This window comes from Gastrolobium bilobum, unplaced genomic scaffold, assembly GCF_033153095.1.
Source record: "Gastrolobium bilobum isolate Gb01-03AN ecotype WA unplaced genomic scaffold, APGP_CSIRO_Gbil_v1 utg15966, whole genome shotgun sequence".
NCBI classification, from domain to species: domain Eukaryota; kingdom Viridiplantae; phylum Streptophyta; class Magnoliopsida; order Fabales; family Fabaceae; genus Gastrolobium; species Gastrolobium bilobum.
Genome location: NW_026897912.1, coordinates 136,017 through 160,383, shown reverse-complemented (window position 1 = coordinate 160,383; position 24,367 = coordinate 136,017). Strand labels below are relative to the sequence as shown.

The 24,367-nt window shown below is 37.4% G+C and overlaps 2 protein-coding genes across 2 annotated transcripts; both read right to left on the bottom strand.

Moving 5' to 3' along the window:
• Positions 1-1,074: 1,074 nt before the first annotated feature.
• Positions 1,075-11,141, bottom strand: LOC133311344 (zinc finger CCCH domain-containing protein 19-like). Its single transcript, XM_061512374.1, has 10 exons — positions 9,974-11,141; positions 9,776-9,855; positions 8,185-8,369; positions 6,496-7,420; positions 6,272-6,399; positions 5,604-5,663; positions 5,473-5,523; positions 4,752-4,822; positions 3,589-3,743; positions 1,075-3,494 (listed from the first exon to the last, which is right to left on the bottom strand). Exons 1-10 carry the CDS (start codon positions 11,068-11,070, stop codon positions 1,396-1,398), a joined length of 4,851 nt encoding a protein of 1,616 aa, XP_061368358.1. The 5' UTR covers positions 11,071-11,141; the 3' UTR covers positions 1,075-1,395.
• Positions 11,142-12,270: 1,129 nt separating this feature from the next.
• On the bottom strand, positions 12,271-14,491 carry LOC133311345 (protein SRG1-like). The gene is made up of 4 exons (XM_061512375.1): positions 14,234-14,491; positions 13,317-13,564; positions 12,800-13,127; positions 12,271-12,686 (listed from the first exon to the last, which is right to left on the bottom strand). The coding sequence occupies exons 1-4, from the start codon at positions 14,477-14,479 to the stop codon at positions 12,450-12,452; spliced, it is 1,059 nt and encodes a 352-aa protein (XP_061368359.1). The 5' UTR covers positions 14,480-14,491; the 3' UTR covers positions 12,271-12,449.
• Positions 14,492-24,367: the final 9,876 nt, after the last annotated feature.

The window sequence follows — 24,367 nt, the reverse complement described above, 5'->3', positions numbered from 1 at the left end:
CTATTAATTAATTGCAATTAAACTCGGCCCAATCCTTTTAGTCAAAAGCAATCAACTATTGGCTAAAAAAGAGTACTATTTTAACTTTTGCTTTTTTAAAAAGTTATCCAAACATCTAAAATTCCTTAAAATGATTTATTTTTTTTTAAATAAACTTTTTTAGAAACAAAAGTCCATCCAAACAGACTCTAAAATGCTTTTCGTATTTTTTGTTGAGGATCCAAAAAGATATTTACTTTTTTTTTTTTTTAAATATGCGTACATAATTTTTTATTTAAATTGAATTCAAGGTTATATTTTATCAACATTGATAACTGTAGCCACTCATATATATTTATTTTATATATTTAATTTAAAATTATTACTTTTAGATTTTTAAGAACTTATAATAAAAATAATTTATAAAGTGAAAAACGTTTAAAAATTAAATTAAAAAAACTTATAAAATTATTTTATAAAAGATATTTTTATCTATTTATATCATATCGCGATAATATCTAGTCTATCCCAAACACAAGATAAAATAATATAATTCTATCAGATTTCTTATACAACGCACATGAAACATAGGAAAGAATATGAGCTTGTCAAACTCGTATCCATTTCTACTCTTATCCCGCCTCTTATTTTATCCATCTTTATATATCCGCAACTTCCTTTCATCATTAATTGGTTATTAATCTATGGCCCCATTTGTATATTTTTTAAGAAGTTGTCCTTTTCAAAATAAAAGTAATTTTCGCTTTACGTGTGTATTTGAATATAATTTTTGAAAAAAAAAAGGAAAAAAAAGAGTTAAGACTTTTAAAATAAATTATAATACTATTTTTTATTTAAATTATTTTTTAAATAGCTTTAATGTGACTAAAGTAAATATAAATAAGTTATCTACATTCACTCCCAAAACGATATCATTTTGAATTGAAAAATTAAAAAATTATAATAAAAAAGACTATTATAACCCTGAAATAAATTATAATTACAAAAATACCATAATTTCTGCCTCAAAATGATATCATTTTGAGCTCACTGTAAATAAATTATCTACATTGACCGTAGAAAAAACGAACTCTTTTTAAATACCACCCAAACATAAAATAACTCTTGACTTAAATTTTTTTATAAAAAAACATTTTTATTTTTAAACTCATCCAAACGGACCCCTAAAGCCAGCCACCTTAAATTCTGCTGCTAGTCATCTCTCGCATCACTCAACTGCAAGTAAGTAAGGAATACAAGGCCAAAAAAGGCAATCAAGCGAGAGAAATAAATGAAAAGCTACAATGCACAAGTTCTACATACATGACGCACTCTTATATAGTGTTAAGACAGGGAAAGGGAAAATACTGTACAGTAAGAGATAATTCTCTGCCGCTAATAAGCCCTACAACTCTTTTAAGGGTGTAGAAAATCACAGGAAGCCCCTTTCCTGCAATGTCCACTCTCATGAAACCTGCAGACTCCTCTTTGTCCCCCGAAAGGAGGCCTGGAAGAACCCCCTCTGCCTCCGCTGCTAAATGATGACTGTCTGTTCCAAGATTTACCTCCATAACCAGAATCTCCACCTCCACCATGGGTACCACGATCCCCTTGGTTGGGAAACCTGTCTCCATTATGACTTTGCTCACTTCCCCACACCCCTTGATTCCCAGCTGGTGCAGACCAACCGGGATTGGCACTTCCAGGTGCCAGCCCTTGACCAGGTCCAGGAACAACCCAACCTGCATTTGCACTTACATGTGAACCTCCTTGACCAGGTGCAACCCAGCCAACTGCATTTACTGGAGGTACACCCTGACTAGGAGCAGCCCATCCTGGATTTGCATTTCCAGGTGCTGCCACCTGCGCAGGCATCCAGCTCATGTTCATGTTCATATTGGCAGGAAAAGCCCCACTACCCCAGTTAATATTCTGATTTCCTGGCAGGCCCATGCCCCAAGGTATATTGGGCGGAGCTGGAGCCGGAGCTGTAATGTTTGATTGATTACTTGAAGTTGGTGGTCTCCAAGGCTCAGGTGTAGTCATACCCACAAAGCCAGGCGTGGGTAAACTCCCAGTTGGATTTCCAGTGCTAAATGAGGTAGAGTTCTGGATAGACGAAGCATCACCCCAAAGGCCATGGGAAGCGGGCCGGACAGGCATAGTAGCAGGATTATTTGGTTCTATCCATTGAGATGGGGTACCTCCCCAGGCCTGTTGTTCTGGCTTTTGAACCAAACCAGAACCCCACCCTTGAGCTTCAATACGAGAGTTATGGCTACTCACAACTTGGTTTTGGACACCTGCCATTTTAATGTCAACACCTGAAGTCAGAACAGGTGCCGCTGTTGTTGCTTGAGGATGCACTTGAGTATCTGTGGAGCTCAATATCATACCCTTCTCTGATTTAGAAGCTGAAGTCATACCAGCTTGTGAACTTGAACCATTTTCAGTATTTTGTACAACATTCTCTGGGAGCACTACCCCAGAGGCCTGCAAACCTCCAGGACCGCCTGGGAATGAATTTCGTAAGAGAGACCCAGCCAACTGGACAGGGGTTGGAGACCATGTATTTTCAAAAGCCTGGCCCTTAGTCGCACCTGAAGTAGGCTGGGGAGTAGGCGAAGGAAGATTTGTTGATTCATTTCTAACACCGGCATCAGAACCCCAACCATTTGCAGGATTCTTGGGGACCTCAACTGCCAAAGGAGAGGGTCTATTTGCTACAGAATTAATATTATCTTTAGATCTCCAAATTCCTCCTGTGGTTTGTCCAGGAGAACCCAGAGTACTATTTAAATTCCAAGATCCACTATTTTGATCAAATGTTGATCTTCCTCCAACTTGACCTTCTATGCCTTTTTGAGCAGCCAAATGCACCGTTTGAGCCTTAGGAAGAGTTTCACCCACCATTGGTGGTTCCTTAGAAACTTTCCCTGCTAAGGCATCTGTTAAGAGTATAGATTCATCTTGCTTCTCAGTGGTTCTCCAAATCCTCAAATCAGCAGGAAAGTATCCTGTGTTACTCCATTTGCGTAGCTGCACCATGGAAAATGGTCCCTGAACTTTTCCAGATGGATCCTTATAATGCCACATCTTTTCAGTTTCGTTAATTTTCACCGCTGGGGGAGCTATTCCAGCACAAGATGGTGTTGCAGAAGCTTCTAGCACAGCAGTAGAAAAAGACTCAGATGTTACCAATGGTTGGCTACTTTTAGCACCACTTTCGAAGCTTGAAGATAGCTTTTGCCTCTCCCAGCTATTTGATAGTTGTGATTCCCTATCTCTTCCCTGATGCAATTGAGCATCATTTAATGCCTCGCTAGCATTAGAAACATCATCGCCTTTGAGTGAAAAACCCTTACTAGACAAATTTCTGCTGAGCTCTCTGTTCACATTAGAATAATTCCTTGTTCCAGTCCAAGAATCACTTGAAATAGAACCACTTCTAGGAGAAACAATTTCCATCCCCCTCCTTCCAAATGCGGCAGATCCTCTAGGTCTCATGTAATTTTCTGCAGGCATAGAAATGAAATTATGAACAAATATTAGAATAAAACGAAACAAAAAAATAGGTGAGTATACAAGTTCAAACTATATTAATACCACCTTGTCTTTTATTATCCATTTCTTCTTCATCTTCTTCAGACTCATAACTTGGATCCATGTTTGGATCCACATGTATTTCGGGAATTTCCTCCAATCTACGCTGACGTTCTTCAGGTGTTTTCAAAAGCTGCAATTTCTCTACACATTCTCTTAGCGTGAGAAGAAGTTAAGGATCAATACAAAATAGTACCGAGAGTTCTTGGTCAATTTCAAAGCATCACAAAAATTAGTAAGTTGAAAATAACATGAAAATGATATTATTGACAAGTAGAACCAAGTAAAACATAATCACAAAGGAAAAAAAAATTATAATGACAATTACCCATCTCAACCCAAACATCAGCAATATTACCAAAATAATTTTCTAGCTACTAAAGAATTTTGCCCCACCATCTATTTGACTGAATATGGTCATATGAAGCAGTTAACGATTTATAATTCATAGATGAATTTTGTTATGATTAGAAACTTTGTAAATGCAGAAAAAAAGTAATTTGAAGGCTTGTAAGGACTGCATTATTAGAAATTGACCCACTAAAAACACCTGACTAAAACTGAGTGTGCTTGTTAAGCGAACAACATATTAGGAAGTATATTTATAAGATATTCGAGTATGAAATATATGAAAAATTCCTCAGGCTTGACATGTTACAACAAACACGGGAATTTTAAATTTTTCAGATATCTCATTCTGAAATATATGATATAGGTTTCCAAAGGGCAAACTCCAGTGCACAAGGCTCCCTAATTCAGCATAGGGGTGAGGGTCAATTATACGTAGCATAGTCTTACCATTGCATTTTGCAAGACATTGTTTCCCAGACTCAAACTCGTGACTTTTCGGTCACAAAAGAGCCACCTTACCACTGTTCCAAGGCTTGCCCTCAATACAAGTTTCAGATGAAAAGATCCCATTTTAAGAATTATCAATTCCGAAACTACTAGGAGCTGTGGCAACTATAAATTGATAAAAAAGATCAACCAAAAACAATCTGCAGATTTCTATTTTCCACATGCCGATAATGTCATAGCTGAATGTTGTAAACAAGACCTATCATTAATGCTACAAGAAGTCAAATTACATCAAGGAAACGAAAAGCAATAAACACCAAAATATTGCCAGATATATTGCATTTTAAATTTTTCTGAAGAGAAAAGGATATTCTTTTCTGCGACCTTTCTCACTAGCTCTATCACGAAGATGACTCAGCCGCATTATCTCTGTTTCTAGCCACTGTAATAAATTAGATGACAAAGACCAGAAAATATATTTCAAATTTCACAGATAAAAAGTAGTCTAAATCAAGACAATAAATTATTAGGAAATGAAATGAGGATTTATTGAACACACACCAAGAAATTCAATTTAACAATTTAAACTAATTGGGACAATCAGTTAACTTCCAAAGTGAAGTAATCCTTGATTGGCTTCCAAAGCGGAAATGACAGTCTTAGTTGAAAGTGCTTATATCAAGAACAAGAATTATCAGAACTACATTACTAAGCCTCAACAGATTTAAACCTGAGATGACAAATTAGAAATTTTAACTACAGAAAGAATATCATGCCTCCTCTCCCAAATGTGATCACACGGTTACTGAAAGATGTAATCAGACAAAAGTTACGACAATTCTCCAGACTCTCGTTAAATAGGAATTGAATTCATCAATCTAACTTTCTATTAACATTTCAACTGAAGCCTTTAAATCAATAAAGATTCATTTGTAAATTGAAGGTAACTTCCTAACATATTTCACATTATTTCCTTCAATGCATCAATAAAATTGAAGTAACAATGACACACCATAAGAAAATAAGAATTTTTGAAAGATGCATACGCACAATCCCATGAGGAATAAGTAAAGGTATAGAAAAACAACTTACATCTTTCACTCTAACTGCCTGAAGCGCCAATGCTTTGTCCTGAATGTCACCCTACAAGACAAATTTATGTCCTCAGTACAAAGTATAACATCTGATGCGTGAAAGAATGATTTTATTGAACATAAAATTACCACAGTCAGCCGATTTATGAGACCACACTTTATGCTTTGGCGGAGACGCTTGCATTCATCCTAACAGAAAATTAATCAATATCTTATGCAAGGAAATAATAAATCTTAAGCGTAAGTTTAAATTATACAAATCATCAACTCTGAGAAAATATAAAATACAGAAATTATTTATTCTCAACATCATATGGTTAAGTGTAAACAACTAAATTGCTCCTCCAAAATTATCACCAAATTAGCACCTCAAAGGCTCAAAGATCTAAAACGTCATCACATTCATCCTTATGGAGGATTAAAGTGGTGATATTAGGACGAATTTGGTATCTTTGAGGGACAAATTTGTTGACAAAAATCGTTGGAGGACTAATGCGGTGACATGCAAACATTTGGAGGACTAATTTAAGTGTTTGCTCTATGGTTAAATAAGCGGCTCCCAAGCTGCCTTTAGATTCTACTTTTAGCAATAAGTATAGTTGATTATCAAATGGAATATCGCCCTAAATGCAATTAGGATGTACTGGAGGATGGTAGTGCACATTGATATTTTCATGTCAAGTTTTAAAGGGGGTAAATAATGCTTTCAAAAGGAATTACCGCAAAAGTCAACTGTCACTGAATAATAACAAAAGGGAGGGAGGTAAAAATGTAAAAAATGCTGTGTATTGAATCACCTCTGTGAACTCCTGATTTGAGATAATATCAATTGATACAATCTCTGTCTTGTTTAAATTTAAGATTTCTAGCAAGATATCTGCCATTCTTTTACCAACTTTATACGGCTCTGCTGCTTTGCATGTGCCTGACCATGAAGATAATTAAAAAGAAACCAAAGTGCAAAGTTTATTTTATATCGCAAATAATGATAGTTGAAAGGTATTGTTGTCCAAATATTTACCTACAACCTGAACCAGCCTATACAAGTCTTGCTTCTGTCCACTACCAGAAATTCTTATTCTCACAAAAGAACCAACAACTTTATCATGAAACTTTTCCATATCCTCAAGTATATCTTCCACCAAATTACGTCGTAGATAAATTAAATTAATATTGTGATTATCAATGGCTGCATAATCATCAACATTAGATTGAAGTCCTCTCTCATCACCCTTCTTACGAGTTTTACGTCTCCTATCTTTGCCAGCTTTTAGAAATGAATCGGCATTTCCATCACCTTCCAAATGACTCACTTCAGTATCAACAACACTACCCTGTAGGTCTTCAGCCTGAGAGTCATCTTTCAGAAGGAAATGGGATTCAAGAAGCTTTAACATTTCAAAATGTCCCACTCTTGGTTTACCAAACAAATTTTGGAGCCTTGCATCACAAATGATTTGACTTTTTCGGCGAGGATCTCGAAGTTTATTTCTTTTAATATACTCTAGCAAAAGAGCCTGCACATCAAACTGAGACAAAACAGATTTGTCTTCATTCCTCATGTGCATAACAAACTCTAAAAGCTCTTTTGAAGCCCACTCAAAGCTGCCATCTGCAGATGGCCCATCGGCACCAAGCACCGTCACTGCACTATATGAACTCCCTTCTTTGGAACGCATTTTTGCCCGTTTCTTGGCCTTTCTTCTTGTAGGACGACTCAAATCTACATTCTCATAGGATCTATCTGAATCTGATCCCCTATCATTATTGCCTTCAAAAAGTTCATCTGGTGATTCCTCTTTAGAAGGAAGCACATCAGATCCCTTCCAAGGGTTTTTAGCTTGAGTGAGTTCTTCAAATGTTAGAGATAGCTTTCCTTTAAGATCTATGTAGTAGTCCTTGAAGAGATACTCCCAGCTGTTTTTGTCATCAAAATCCACTTGTCCCTGCAACAAGCATGAAGAATAATTATTTGTAGTCAAAACTAGGTGCTCTCAATTAATGCCATTAAAAATTCAGATCTCTACATTTTATTATGGTTCTCTAATTCCACAACTACAATACCAAAATAGCCAGATTTTCAAGTCCGTCGTATATGAACTGTTAGAGAATAATATAAACCATTAAAAAGGCCCTCACTCAACACCTTAAGGTTTTGGGTTGAATTAGTTCTTTACATGGTATCAGAGCTTCAATGACCACAAGGTCACAAGTTCGATCCTCACCGCCCCCCACTTTCTAGTGGAATTAAATAAGCACAAGGTAAACCAAAAATTGGACCTGTGTAATATCTACGCTTCAAGTCCAAAGGGCTCTTGCGTGAAGGGGTGTGTTAGAGAATAATATAAACCATTAAAAGGCTCTCACCCAACACCTTAAGGTTTTGGGTTGAATTGGTTCTTTACATGAACCAACATATTCACTTGACAACATGCGCTGATATGCAAGCCCAGGCATTCTTAAAAATTCTAAAATGTAAACCAATATATATATATATATATATATATATATATATATATATAGAAAGAATAAGTTAGCAACAAGACAAGTGGATATCAAAAACCAATGAACCACTACCACCTTGAAACTAATGGAATCACTGAAAAAGGATGAACACTTAATCTTTCCAAAACGCACATACATTGCATTGTTTCAGAATAACATTTTTACAAGCATATGACAAGAAGAGAGGCAGGGAGGGAAGATATACCATGTTGTTTCCCTGCTCATTCTGTTCAATCAACATTACAGTTCTCATGCATGTCTCACAAAATCCCTTGTTTCCTCGAACACATAAGATAACAGCATCTTTGATGCATCCCTTGCACAAAGAGAACGTACATGTATAGCACATATAGTATGCATTCTTCTCACAGATGCTGCAAAGATGCCAACCTGGGATCATGAAGATCGATGATATGGAAAGTCAGATAGGATAAAGCAATGTCAAGTGTAAACATGATTAAGTTTTTGCAGATTTGATACCTTGGCATTCAAAATAAATTCAATTATGTTCAGAACACACACACAAAAATTAAAAAAATACTACCAAATAAACAAGACATAATAATAAAAAAGAAAGAGAAATTTAAAAGAGAGAATTGAGATAAAAAGCATGCAACCTTCATTGAAGCGTATTGATGCTAAACACATTTACATTTGACAAAAAAGTGTGTCGAAAATATGAAAAAGCATAGCTTTAACACAACGGTACTCTCCCTATCTTAAGCCCTTGCATCCAGAATATCAATTGCCTCCAATCAAACAATCATTCCCCAAAGATATGTCAGTACATCCCAAGTTGATGCCACTAAGTACAATACTGCAGACCATGAAACACAATTCCAAAATAAGAACAACTATCAGGCAGTTTAGGTAATTTTGATCCTACTGGTAACAAATTGTTCAATGGGTAACAATTTTTAAAAACATGGTTCACTAATCAAATTCAAGGAGAGATGCAGAGACAAGAGAAAGACGAGAGGGAGTCAGGTTAGGCTCATGAGAGTGGGGAGAAAGAGAGTGGGCTGAGGGTATTGTACTAAAACCCAGTTAAAAGACCAAAAGAAACTCACGAAAATAGCTGTTAGAAATTAAAAACGATGACAAACTTTGAATTTCGAATTGTTTCCCCATTGTGCTGCGATTTGGCCGTGACAAGTCACGATTTGCCACAACTCTTACCTGTTGCAGCGCGGCCAGTAGCGGTCACTGACCGCAACCCGCTATTGTAGCAGGATTGTGGCACAAATGTGGCACAATTGATAACCCTGGGTGGTGGACTCTCACAATCTGCTGCATCCACCCTGAGTTTGAGGGGGCCTATTAGTATATCAAAGTGAAAATGCTTAGGTCAAATCACTACTGTAGTTTCTATTGTAATAGGGATATTTTTGTAATTAGATCATAGCTTTATATAATATTGCAAGCTTCCTCCAATGTCATGCTGATGCAAGAACCTCAGTTTCTCAACAATATGCATATACTTGACTTCAGTCACTCTCTTCAAGCAATATCAACTTTTCGAATTATCCATCTTCAAACCTCTCAGAGAAATTTGGGAATCTTAAATATATTGAGGCATATTCACAACTTTCAAATCATAAGTATAACCCACATGTCACTATTAAATATTCAAACTTCCACTGTGAATTTTATCTTAACACCTAAAGAGTTTAAAGAATCATAAGACTACAGCACAGACATTGAAAAGTAAAAGTGAACATTGAACCAAACCCGAAAGAAAAAGTAACTAAACGATGATGATAAGAACCAAGACAGCACAGAATAAGGAAACATACCACAATTCCACCTTCCCTTGGCTCGAAAGAAGGCCTCATCACGATTGACGCATGAAGGATGGTAAGCCTTGGGGCATCCCCTAATAAACACCAAAGAAAAGCTATTGAGTTTTCCAAATAAACATAGTGGATAAAAATACCAAGCGAATTCGCAATAAAAAAAGAAAAGAAGTGCGAGCATAATAATCTCAGTCTCACCTGCGGTCACAAAGCACAAGGTCACCCCCGTCAAAGCAAATGAAACAAACGTCCTCCTCCATCTTTTTTTTGGATGGAACTCTCCCTGCAGACTTAGCATTCTTCCCAGCCCCACGCTTCCTCTTCCCACCACTGACACTCGTACTCTGCTCCTCCGTCACCTCTATCTCCTCGGCAGCCTCTGTATCTTCTTCTGCCATACCATCATCAGCATCAGCATCAACTTCTTGTCGCTGTTGTTGTTCTTCCTCTTCTTCTTCTTCTTCTTTCATCAAAGCAGCTTCATTTGTTTCTTCAGCATCCTCTTTATCATTTGCCAAACCACCAACAGCATCACCTTCACCTTCAGCTTCTTGTCGCTCTCGTTGTTGTTCTTGCTCTTGCTCTTCTTCTTCTTCTTCCATCAAAGCAGCTTCATTTGTCTCCTCAGCATCCTCTGTATCTTCTGCCATACTACCAACAGCATCAGCATCAGCTTCAGCTTCTGGTTGATGTTGTTTCTCCTCTTCCTCTTCTTCTTGTTGTTGTTCTTTTTTTCCTTCCGTCAAAGCAACTTCATTTGTCTCCCCATCGTCCTCGTTCTCCCCAATTGTCAAATTGGCTTCCTCTTCCACCTTCCCAGTCTCCAAAACCATGTCATCCACATCGGTTCCTTCATTCCCTTTCCCCTCCACAATTTCATCTTCCACACCAACCACACATGAGCCAGAGGCATTTCTCTTCTCCGAATCATCCATCCCTACGCTATCCCTATCCTCAACTATCTCATTACCCGCTACGTCCATCACTTGCACTTCGCTGCCCCCATCGGCCACCACCATCACCGTCTCCTTTATCTCATCGGTTGAAACCACCACCGCGTCGGCTTCACTCGACTTCCCCGTGATCACAACCTCGGCATCTCCGCCGTGAACAGGAGCCGGCGGCACGTCTCCTCCACCGGAGTTGGTAAAATTTTGCAGGCCGGTATCGCATTGTGACACGGTGGTTGAGAGGTCAACAGGTGCATCGGCATCAGCATCAGCATCAGGATCAGGGTGTGGTTGGAATGGAAGAGAAGGTTTAGTTTGTGGAGCTTCCTCATCCTCCGCATCCATATCTTAGAAGGGTGAATTAGAATCCCTAGCAATAGGTATTCAAACCTTCAATTTTGAAGCAATTAATTTCTGAAAACTAAAACGAAACAGAACGATTTTTGTGTGTTAATGGGATACAAAACAAGGCAATAGAACGGGCCTTGTAGTTGTAGAAAGGGATTCGTGTGTTCCGTTCGGCATCATCTGTGTCCCAAAGACCAAAATCTCCTTCATTATTACTCAGAATGACGATCTTGCCTCTTCAACATAGTGCCCTAGACCCTAGTCACAGCCCCATACAACTTTCAATTATATACAAATCCGTCTTCACCCCTGTAGTAGATTGGGCTGGGCTTTCTCTGTACGATGGCAACACAGAGCATTCAATGTTTTGCATCTATAATAATGACATTACAAAAATAATTGCTACCAAAATAATCAAATCAAATCTTTGATTTAATCCAATCTCGATCGAAATTATCAAATCAGAATATTAAAAACTAAACAAAGTCAACTAATTTCAGTTTTATTTGATTCTCTTTTATTTTTGGCAAAAATCGATTGGTATTATTTGATTTGCGAAAAAACTTAAATATTTATATATTTCCGCTTCAACTTACTTTTTTATTAAACTTTTCAAACTAGTTTATTATTTATATATATTAATGATATTTTTATTTGATTTTTTAAGAAAATTATATTTGAATTCATTTAAGAAAATTTTATTTATCAATTGAAATGAAACAAATCAATTTGGATATCCTGGTTTAACCAAACAAAACAAGAAGAAAAAGATAAAATCGATTTGATTTGGTTTTATTTTTTTTAATTAGAAGCAAACCGATTCATTCTTTCTTTTTATTTTAGTTGGTAATCGATTCATTCTTGATATATAGGAAAATCAATTAAATTTGTTAATGAATTTTTTCTCCATCAAATTTACCACAAACAATCATGTTTCTCACTCCCACAAGCCAATCGTTATGTACTAATATCTATCTCATTAATCATGACAAATGAATTAATTCGATTCAACCCATTGGTATAAAATATAAGGTAAAATTATTTCTGCAGCTGCTTTACGTACAACATCTGCACATTTAATGCTTTCAAGTTGATTGTTGCACGTACAGTATATGCATAAATGTAAACCCCAAAATACAAACAAGAAAATTTTGCAGTTGAATGCAGTTACCTTTAAACTTTAATAATTGTGCGGATCACCTCATTGCATGCAATTAAACTCCACATACTATATCTCCCAATAAATCATCATACAAGTTAACACGAATTTAATTTAAGCTGCCAGTCATATCTTAGGATTTATCGAGAAAAATAAAGTGTGTTTCTCAATTTATTTGTGTTTTTGGAATCACCACCGTGGACAAGCACATTAAAAGCTAAATCTTTGAAGCCTCAATTGGTCTTTTTCCTTGCTGGTAATACTGGAAATAGATCTTAGTATAGTTTTTGACGGGTCTGTATAATGTTGGCCTTGACTCATTCACTAGCTTGTCCACTGGTTTAATCTCTTTTTCTGAATCTGGAATGCAGAACATAGCTACTGTAAGCCTCTCCTTTTCTGCATTTATAACTGCTCTGTGTACTGGGCTCCGGAAAATTCCATTGCTCATTATCTGTTTATCACATTCAACAGATTCTATCAATCATATCAGTTATCATGAACAAGCTTAATTTTCTCTTTGCTGTTATGCCTGAATGAATGTATGAGCATTCAGTTATTAATTACCTCTAATTGATCACCAACATTAATCACGAGAGCATCAGGGATTACTGGAACTTTAAACCACTGATTATCTTTGAGGACTTGGAGGCCTTCTACTTCTTTATCTTGCAACAGAAATGTTATAATTGATCCATCAGCATGTGGCTTCAGACCAAGAACATGATCAGCCATAGGAGATGAAGGGTAGTAGTTGAATCTCATAAACATTGAAGGTTTCTCCCCACATTCGTTTAGGAAACAGTTCTCTTCCAAGTTCAGTGACTTTGCCATGGCCTTTAAAATTACTTCCTTTAGCAGCCTTAACCTTTCGGTATACTCTAGTACAGTACTCCTGCATTCAGACATCCACAGTGGTTCATGTGCAATTGATGGAGTGAATACTTGTGTCACAAACCCAAGAGAAATGTGGGGAAAATTTGCTTAGTCCTTGTCCAAAAATAATAATGCTATGCATTTGTCAAGATTAGAAATAGTTCATGCTTACTTTACTTAAATATCTAAAACAGCAGAATATATATACCTGTAATCATTTGGTTTTTCGGGCCAAACTTTTAACTTCCTCTGGTCTTCAGGATGCACCTTGATGTATACTCTGTCAGTCCAGTCCAGCCTTTGATTTTCTGAAAATATCATATCATTTCCATATCCTTCAATATCGTTTGGTTCCCTTGCATACTTTTGCTTTTCTTCCATCGGAAGTTCAAAGAATTGCTTTGAAACTTCTCTCAATTTGTTCAGAAATGAGCTTGTCACACCATGGTTTATTGCCTGAATCCCACAAAATAATTGCGAATGTAATTAGGGGCTCAATGCCTCTTGTTTTACATTAACATTTCTTAAATCTTATTCTCTGATTTGATCTTATTATAGGACAGATAGAGTATCCAAAGTAGAGATTGTGCTTCTCTATGATCATTTGATCATAATAGGAAAGATAAAGTATTCAAAGTAGAGATTACACTGTTCTCTAAAATTAAGTTCCACACCATTGACAGGTGATGCTTCAGTCCACTTGTTTGATGCCTGATGTATGCACAAGTAAAATCCCAATCAATTAAGGGAAATAAGAAAAAAAGTGATTATGATGAACAGAACCTTATGGGCTCTATTTCACCTCTAATATCTTCTCTGATGTTTTTCTAACTTTGATATATATATATACACACACACTGCCTCACGCATCTAGACTTTGGAGGCTTGGTTTACACTTTGGTAGCTTCTATAGGCAAATATATATGCAATGATTCCGGTGTCTAACTTTTATTTTATTTTTTTCAATTTGTTTCTGGTATGTTCTGAAGCCGTGAATCTATAAAATAAACGGGTTTATGATGGAAAAAAAAACTAAATAAAAGGGTCTAGTTCACATGTAATATCTTCTCTCATAGTTTTCTAACCTAGATTTAAATCCTAAGAGTAAGAATCATAAAGGCAGACCTGAAAGTAGCCCCATGAACTGAGTGCATAGCGGAGTTTTGCAAGTTCTTGTTGTGCTGTAGATGGAGAAGTGAGTTGGTCAAGGTCAACCACTGGAATATCCTCTGATGATAAAAGAGCATCTCGAAATCCAGCACCACCTTCATCGTAGATATAATTTTTTGGCAAGTTTTCAGAATTCAAGACCAGCTCTTGGACAGGTTTACCAACTATCACTGCCTCCTCCGAAGCTTGAGATCCTGCCATGTTAGTACTTGAAATTGCAGAACAGATGTACTTTACAAATAGAAAGGTCAAAAGTTGCCTTATAGGTTTTAGGGAAATGATAGTCTCGTCGCGTGCTGTATAAGATACCTATCTCATGTCATAGATTCATAAATTTTGTGTCTAATTTTTTCTTTTCTCTTTAAATTATGAATCTCATATATTTGTATCACTTTCGTAAAAGTACTATCTCATGTAGACTAGTAAATCCATTTTATTTGTGTTTCTTTTGTCACGACAGAATCACGGATGGGCCTCTGTGGGCTGAGAAATTATTGAATGGAATATACCCTGAGGGGCATTGCTGTCATAAATGTACATAGACACTTTTTAATTTTTTTGGTACAATAATAGACACTTTAAAAAAATAAAAAAAAAGAGACACGTCTACACGACCACATGAGAAGAACGTAGCCTATGCCACGAAGAAATTGATATTTGGACGGATTCTGTGTTTTGGTGTCTTCTCATAGAAAGGAGGCGGTTCCCATCCGTCGACCGTCTTGTATGAATGATGTGAGATTTGCCCAAAGCTTTTCAATTATTATTTATTTATTTATTTTATAAACAAATTTAGAAATATAAAATTAATCTTCCTCTTTGATCTTCTTAAAACCTTTCGTTTCCTAATTAAAAAGAAACAGAATCAAGGGTTCATTATTTTAAATGAAACAGAAATTATTAGAGAGCTATTGTATATAATCCCTTAAATTAATTGTCTGTTTTTAAAAAATGTATGACATAAGGATACTATTTAATTAATAAAATAGAATTTATCCATTTATTTTTTCTTCAAACTCCCCCCATTTAGACATTCCTTAAATGGAAGGAAGCCGAATAGGCTATGAGATACTAAAATCATAACTCTAATTATAAAATAGAAAATTTTAAAAGAAGTAGTTATAAAATTTAATCATGATACAAGAAAGATTCTTGTAATAAAATATTATATTATTAAACTGCACGTTATTATAAACTTATGCTCAAAAAAAAAAAAAATAGGCTTTTAGCTATTAATTTTTATTATTATTTAACTAGTCCAATTTAACTATTATTAGCATTAGTTATGTTACGCAACATTTTTTTACATATAAAATACTTTTAATATAGTTTTTATATTAACCATTAAAAAAAACTCCTTTAAGTCTTTAACTGAATCTCCTTGTCCGGTTAATGGATCGGCGATTGAACTGCTAACCTAATGTCATCCTCCCATTCGACTTATACAACAACTATAAACACTAAGGTCTTCGTGGTTTGTATTGAACCGATTTTAGAAGTAAAAATCATCTGATCCAATTCCTTCGATTTGATCATATAATCATCCATTCGATTTGAATTTTTTTCAAATCCAATCCAATCCAATTTTTTTCGGTTGGGATTGGATCGGTTTTTGATTTTTTGAAAATCCTAAAATTAGTTTCATGATTATTGTGCAAATAACATCTTTTGTATATATTGGCTTTGTAATTTGTTTTTTTTTAAATACAAAAGTATCATTAAACGATAATATAATTTATTTATTTTTTGGTAATGGGATATGAAGCTCTACACAGATGAAATTTTGTTGATGAGATGTGACTAAATTTTTTCTTAGGTTTAGTTAATGGGTTAATGGGTCTTGGATTTAGAAATTTTTGAGTTATGATTGAGGAAAGACCTAAGTAAGTAGAGAGTTTTTAATATATTGGATCGGTTTGGATTGGATCGATTTTTATCCATCAATCCGAAAACTGATCCAATCCAATTAAAATTTGTGGCTTTTTTTCGGTTTTCGATTTTTCAGTTTTTCGATTCGGTCACCGCAGTTTGAATCGGTTTGGATCGATTGATAAACACCACTAATAAACACCCATCAAAACCTCGGCTCGGCCACCGAGGTCGAGGGTTACAGATTTAATCGGGGGATTATAGGGTTACTTTATTGACACAATTTTGTACATTAAAAATATAAATATATATCCTATATGAAAATTTTAAAAAAATCAAACTACCAATCACCAAAGATTCAAAATAAACTTAACATTATTCAACCACTTACATCCACAACTCAATATTGCATAAGCTAATCAAACTATCAAAGTATAAAACATATATTCCAATGGAGTTAATGAAAAATTATATCATCAAACTCATACCCTCCTTATACTTCTCACGCACCTACAAGGCTACAACTGCATGTAAAAGGATATCTCTTACCCAAGAAAGAACGGCAGAGGAGAGGCGGTGGTGCGATGAATCAACTATAGGAAGAGAAGAATCAAAATAGCATAGAAGAGGGAGAGAGAACACCGAAGAAGATAGGAGGAACCATCACCACAGCAGAGGAGATCACTGGATAGGGAGACTATGTAGGGCTGGGAGGGAAGAAGAAGAACGGTTCATATTTCACATCTAGCTCTAGATGCAGTGACCCCATCTGACCCGAGAGTCACGGGTTCAACCAGAGGATTTCGGGGGTCGGAGAGGTTAACGTGCATGTAGGGTATAACTGTTGATCCCAACCCTCAGAGATAGGGGATTAGCAATCCGACAGGATTGATCCAGGAGTGGGGCGAGGTTTTAAAACACTAACCGTAAGTCTATGACCATGTTTGAAATATTAATGATCGGGGACTTTGGCATATATAAAAAATTGTGCCAACCCTTTCTTTTTTTTAAACGGTGGACTCCACTAGAGGTGGCAAAACGGGTCGACCCGCCATCAACCCACCAAAAGTGGGTTGGCCCGCCCTGCCCCGCCACTTGAATATGGGTTGAAAATCCTAACCCGCCCCGTTTTATGATGGGTTGGCGGGTCAACCCGCCTAAAAAATAAAAAATAATTAAAAATAAAAAATAAATTGTATTTTATTAATATTACAATATTATTATTTTTTTATTACATTCCCCTTAATTTTTTTCCAATTTTAAATCTAAATGTAGGTTAATATTCAGTCATACATTTTTTACAAACTTGTTTTTATCTCCATATATAGATTACCTTTCTCATAAATAAAGTTTTTCTTATTTATTTTTTCCATTATACATAACTCCTTAGTGAAACTTGAAATCTATTACCTTTCAAATGGAACAGATGATTCTATTAGTATTATCTTCACTGGATGGCAGGTTTTTTCTTTTTCTTTCTTATTCTCTAATTTCCCATTTTATCTTTTATTAACTACAAATATTTCGAAGTTTTCATATTTTAATTAATTTTTCGTGAAATAGACACACATTAGCAACGAGTTGAAGGAGTTAACTAGAAAGCAACACAGATTCTATTGATCGAAACAAAAATAATAATAGAGTTCCCTTTGTATATAATAGAGTGCCCTTCCCTGCAAGATCAATGACACAACCAGTATTCAATAAAACATTCTCTCCCAAAACAAAAAGCATTAACTTAAAGAAAAACTGTTGAACTGCACAAAGTTTATCGTGAAAAGTCTTTAAGTACAAGCCTTTAGTTACTATAGTTGTATAGCTTTAGTAATAATAGAATTTTTAAACCTTGTCCATTGTCCAGTTTTTATCCCATTTTTCTACTTTATTTTTTTAAAATAACAAAAAATTGGATATCACAAAAGCTTAAATACAAATAAACTACTACCTAATAGTAAAAAAAAAAAAATCACAACCCGACGGGCCAACCCGCCGCCAACCCGTTTTGACCCAAAACCTAACGGGGCGGGTTGAGGTGGGTTGGTGGGTTAAAATGTGTAACCCAACCCGCCCAGTTTTGACCGTTGACCCGTCAGGTTCAACCCATATTGCCACCTCTAGACTCCACGTTTATTTATTGTTTTAAAAGTATTGCCCTTAATGATATGGTTGAACACATTAATAAAGTGGTTAAATGTGTGTTCTTTTAAAGGACATAAGTTGTGTTCTTTTAATTTTTAATATTATATATTATGGGTAGTACATAATTATAATAATAAAGTTGTATTTTTTCATTTTTCATGTTGGAAAATATATCCTTAGGATATCTTTATTATTTGTAAAGATCTATTTCCTTATTTCATTAGGATTTAGGTTAGGTATGGGCTAAGCCCATTAGTGTTTCTTTATATATTGTACTCTCATGAATTAATTCAATATATAGATTTATTTCAATATTCCTCTCGTCTCTTGTTATTTTACATGGTATCTAAAGTCTAACGAGAGGAATCCTTGTCCGCCTTTGCTTACTCTTTTTCATAATTTTAATATGGTAGTAGAAAGATATCACCCACCATGAGAGGTTGACTTTCCCAACTTTTCCCTTTCTCTTTTTCTTTTCGTTTCTCTTAGTTTATTCTTCTTGTTCCTGCCTTCATTGCTACAAGTGTTGTGCTCCATCACCGTCGACGACCAAGCCACCATCCAGCCCTCTGCCCGCATTCATTGCCACCAGCATCGTTGTTGTCGTCAACAACCACCATGCCAGTTGTAACACCCCATATATATCCGGTATGTTATCATATCATCGTATTAAGCTGCGCTTAATTAAAAATGCGGAATATCTTTTTTCTTTTCAATTATGATGTCATTAATCATTACCAACTTGCTTACTTAATCATTTAATAAAATATTGACTGTATGTAAATTGCAAAGGACATCTAACTGAAATATCTCATTAAATTAACAACATAAATATGTCTATTCACGGAACTACAACACGTAGACCAGACAACCCTGATAGTTTATACAACTCAGTTAAACTTAAACATAACAGAAATCAAAGTGGCATGAAAAAACCCCATGCTCACCCAAATAAGGCACAAGCCCAACAACAGTCTCAAGAGCAGCAACATAATAAAAGCAAGCTAAAACATAACATTAGCAGATATATCCAGCATCTAACCACGTCAGCATATAAACAGTAATATCATCAACTAAGCTCCGGCCTCCTGCCGCCAGAGGCATCAGCCCCCAAGTTACCTGAACCTGAAATAAGCGTCCCCAAACGTGGGGTGAGATCTCTAAACAAGAAATCTCAGTAAGACAAGGGGTTCTCACGGATCTTCCACCCCAAGCTCACTTACATGTGCAATATAAGTTCAAAAGCAGCTTATCAACATTATTTCCAAAATAGTGCAAAATGGCAGATAATCATGTCATGTGTGTCAATGCTATATTCTACTGGCCAGAGAAATGCAGGAATACGTCTATTACCCACACAGTACGCGCCCTGCCGTACCTACCCTTAGGATTCCATCCCATCGGGCGAACACCACATACATATCATAAGCATTTGCACTTAACAGCTCAAAAGCATTTCAAATATCAAAGCATGTAACACAGCATGCATATAACCATATCCCAATGGGACATGATGGAACCAACAATGGCTAAATCGAGGACACAAAAATTTACCTTGCAAGCTAACAATCCAAGCCAAGAGTCCAACCAATGCTCAAAGTTCAAACACAGCAGAATCACAATCTGATTTGGACCAGCAATCATATCAATAAACATAGCTCATAAGCATAAACATAAAGACAACGCTTCTCTTTTACGTTACATGTCTTTATGCTTCTCACAAAGCCACAAGTCCTTAATGACTTAGATTCTGACTTAGTTAATTATTACAGAAGTTCAACTTCCTCAAACTAGGGTCCAAAAACCCCCAATAGCCTTCTGTATGAACAGTGCAGCTACTGTTCTTCGAAAACCCAGAATATCTGGATATATGTCGGGGCCATATCCGGATATCTCTCTGCCAATATCCGGATATTTCGCGACAGAATGCAGTTTCTGTATTTCGCGAAGATATCCATCAAAGGCCCAACTTTTACTAACTAAAAACGTTCAAGACTCCATTTTTAGGCACATATAGGTTCATACTCATATTACATACGTGTTTAACTCATTAAACATGCCAAGACATCTCTTTTAACCATTAGAACTCAAGATCAAAGGTGGTAATCATATCCGGATATCCATATCTGGATATTTCGCGACAGAATGCAGTTTCTGTATTTCGCGAAGATATCCATCAAAGGCCCAACTTTTACTAATTAAAAACGTTCAAGACTCCATTTTTAGCCACATATAGGTTCATACTCATATTACATACGTGTTTAACTCATTAAACATGCCAAGACATCTCTTTTAACCATTAGAACTCAAGATCAAAGGTGGTAACACTTACCTAAAGCTCAAAACAGAGAAGGGAGTGTTCTTGGAACTCACCAAACAACTCTAAATATTCTGTCTACCAAGGAATACGAAAATGGTACACAAAGATGAGTTCTTTGCACCCAAAGATGACTCTTTGAAGCTCAAAAAGTCACCACCAAAGGCTCTCACCACACCACTACCAAAACAGCAATAAGAACCCACCAAGACAGTAGCAAGGACTCAGAAATGGTGACTCCTCTCCACACACAAGCAAGCTCACACAAGACTAAGGTATTTTGTGAAGAAAACAAGAGCAAAGGTGCTTACTTTGGCTCACCAAGTGGAGAAGAAGGGTGGCAAGGGTGGCTGGAGGTGTTTTAGAAAAAAATAGAGGCACGTAGGGTGGCAAATCAGACCTAGGATCATGTGCCTCTTAAGTATATATAGTCACTTAAGAATAAAACACACAGTATTATCGTTAATTACTACGCTTAGCATTTTAATCCCAAACTCAGGATTCTGAACCGACTCAATTTTACAAGATTTATCATATTTTTCCTATATTTTTCGCAGCACCTTTTCGATACGCACTTTTCCATAGCTAGTATCAGTTCTGGCACCAGTTCTCATTATTTTGACCTGAAACTCGAAATCACAATCCTACATATCATTCTAGGAAAATTCATGCACTTAGTATAATTTTTTGGGATACTTCATCGGTACACATTTATACCGACTAGCAGAACCGGTATCTGCACTTTTTGTCAGAAAAGAGGCTTCCAATCATTAAAGCCTCATAATAATTATTAGGGTCAATTATGGAATTATTTCCTAATTTCTCATAATTAATTAATTAACTTCCTTAGTTAACGGTGCGGGTTCTTACATTCACCCCACCATTTTAGGATTTTGTCCTCAAAATCAGAATATACATGTCTCGGAAATCGGGATACTTCTTGAGAAGCTCGTCCTCTCGCTCCCAGGTACACTCCTCAGGAGTTCTTCCTGACCATTGCACTTTGACCATCGGAATGATCTTGCTCCTCAGCTGATTCTCGCCACGATCGAGAATCTTGAGTGGTCCGACAGGAGTCTTTAGGTTCTCCCGAACCTCCACATCCTCCGGTTGTACCACGTGCGAAGGATCCGCTACATACTTGCGAAGCTGAGACACGTGAAATACGTCGTGGATGTTGGCCAAGTTCGGAGGCAAGGCGAGCCGGTAGGCAATAGGTCCTACTCTACCAAGGATCTGGTATGGCCCAATATAACGCGGGATCAGCTTCCTCACTCCGAGTGCTCGTCAAACACCGGTGACAGGTGAAAGTTTCACAAACACTTGCTCACCCTCATTGAACTCCAGTGGACGATGCTTTACATCGTAGTAACTTTTCTGGCGATTCTGCGTCTGCTTCAGCTTTTCCCTGATCATCTGGATCTGCAGGGTGGTATCTTGGACGAAGTCCAAGCCAAACAACTTACGATCTCCATTCTCAGACCAGCAGGTAGGAATACGACACCTCCTACCATACAACACCTCGTAGGGTGCCATGCCCAGGCTAGCATGGAAACTGTTGTTGTACGAAAACTCAACCAACGGAAGGTACCTATCCCATGCCGAGCCCTGCTCCAACGTGCAAGCCCGCAATATGTCCTCCAAGGTCTGGATAGTTCTCTCAGTCTGACCGTCTGAGGGTGATAGGCTGTACTCAGTCTCAACCGAGTTCAAAAAGCTTCTTGCAGCGCCTCCCAGAATCGAGATGTGAACTTCGGGTCCCTATCACTAATGATTCTCTCGGGCACCCCGTGAAGCCTCACGATCTCGCGAACATACAGTTTGGCCAACTGCTCTGTAGTAAAGCTCACCTTCACTGGAAGAAAATGGGCAGACTTTGTCAGTCTGTCCACAATGACCCATATAGAGTCACAGCCAACCTGAGTCTTCGGCAAACCCACCACGAAGTCCATGGAAATGCTCTCCCATTTCCATTCCGGAATCTCAAGTTTACCAGACGGCTTCTGGTGTTCTATCTTTACCTTCTGGCAAATCAAACACTTGGACACATACACAACTATGTCCTTCTTCATTCCTGGCCACCAGAAATTCCTCTTCAAGTCTTGATACATCTTTGTCACACCAGGGTGGACAGTAAACTGGCTTTCATGGGCCTCTGCCATAACCTCTTCGGTCAAAAGACCTCGAGGAATCACAATCCGCTTCTGAAACAACAGAAGTCCATCCTCATTCCAAGACACACCGTCTTGGTTCTTCACGTAGTCAAGGAACTCTCTCTGCACTTGCGCATCTTGGATCTTCTCCTTAAGCTTGTTCCTGACTCTCACAGTCTCCATCTCGAGAAGCGCACCCCCAAACAAGGAAGTCACTTTCAGATCTCGAAACTTCTCTATGACGTCGAAGTCACCCATCGTCAAACTGGATAAACTCACGGATTTCCGACTCAGAGCATCGGCTACCACATTGGCCTTGCCAGGATGGTACTTCAACTCAAAGTCGTAGTCTTTTAGAAACTTCATCCATCTTCTCTGCCTCATGTTCAGCTCCTTTTGATCAAACAGATACTTCAAGCTCTTGTGGTCACTGAACACAGCAAACTGCATATCGAACAAATAATGCCTCCAAATCTTGAAAGCAAACACAATCGCAACCAACTCCAAATCATGAGTCAGGTAGTTCTCCTCATGAGGTTTCAACTGCCTCGAAGGAAAAGCAACAACTCTACCGGACTGCATCAAAACACAGCCCATCCCCTTTCCAGAAGCATCACAGTAAAGCTCAAACTGCTCCTCAGGATCAGGAAGGATCAACACAGGTGAAGTCGTCAATCTCTCTTTCAACTCCTGAAAGCACTCCTTACACTCATGAGTCCATACAAATGGAGTCTCTTTTCGGGTAAGGCGAGTCAATGGGAGAACCATCGTGGAGAATCCCTTGATGAACCTCTGATAGTAACCTCCCCAACCTAAGAAGCTCCTCACTCCTGTAACTGTCTTGGGCCTCTCCCAATCTAGCACGGCTTCGATCTTGTTGGGATCCACTGTGACTCCTTCTGCTGAAATCACATGCCCAAGGAACTTGACTGATTTGAGCTAAAACTCACACTTAGAAGGCTTAGCATAAAGCTTTTTCTCCTTCAGCACTTGCAGAACAATCCTCAGATGCTCCGCATGCTTCTCCTCAGTCTTGGAGTAAATCAGAATGTCGTCAATGAGGACGGTCACAAACTGATCCAGATACGGCTGGAAAATTCTGTTCATGTAATCCATGAACACTGCGGGTGCATTGGTGAGTCCAAAAGGAATCACCAAATACTCAAAATAACCGCATCGCGAACGAAACGTGATCTTAGGGACATCCTCCGGCTTCACCCGAATCTGATGGTATCCGGACCGGAGATCAATCTTCGAATACACGCAAGCACCCCTGAATTGATCCAACAGATCATCAAAACGAGGAAGGGGATACTTGTTCTTGATCGTCACCTTGTTCAACTGCCTGTAGTCGGTGCACAATCGCATTGTCCCGTCCTTCTTCTTCACGAAGATGACCGGTGCTCCCCAAGGAGACACACTCGGCCGAATGAAATATTTCGCTGAAAGATCCTCAATATGCTTCTTCAGCTCTGCCAATTATGGTGGCGACATCCGATATGGAGCTAATGAAATAGGCTCCACACCAGGCAACAAGTCAATAGAGAATTCTATCTTCCTCTGAGGCGAAAACTCAGGAAACACTCCGAGGAATTCCCTCACCACAGGAAT

Coding starts and splice junctions, on each gene's coding strand:
- LOC133311345 (XM_061512375.1), bottom strand. CDS start 14,479: ATGGCAGGATCTCAAGCTTCGGAGGAGGCAGTGATAGTTGGTAAACCT. Junction 13,565..14,233: donor GTTCATGGGGCTACTTTCAG/GTCTGCCTTTAT, acceptor TGTGGGATTCAG/GCAATAAACCATGGTGTGAC. Junction 13,128..13,316: donor GAAAAACCAAATGATTACAG/GTATATATATTC, acceptor GTCTGAATGCAG/GAGTACTGTACTAGAGTATA.
- LOC133311344 (XM_061512374.1), bottom strand. CDS start 11,070: ATGGATGCGGAGGATGAGGAAGCTCCACAAACTAAACCTTCTCTTCCA. Junction 8,370..9,775: donor CAAGGGAAGGTGGAATTGTG/GTATGTTTCCTT, acceptor TCATGATCCCAG/GTTGGCATCTTTGCAGCATC. Junction 3,744..4,751: donor GAGAAAGGTCGCAGAAAAGA/ATATCCTTTTCT, acceptor ACTTCTTCTCAC/GCTAAGAGAATGTGTAGAGA.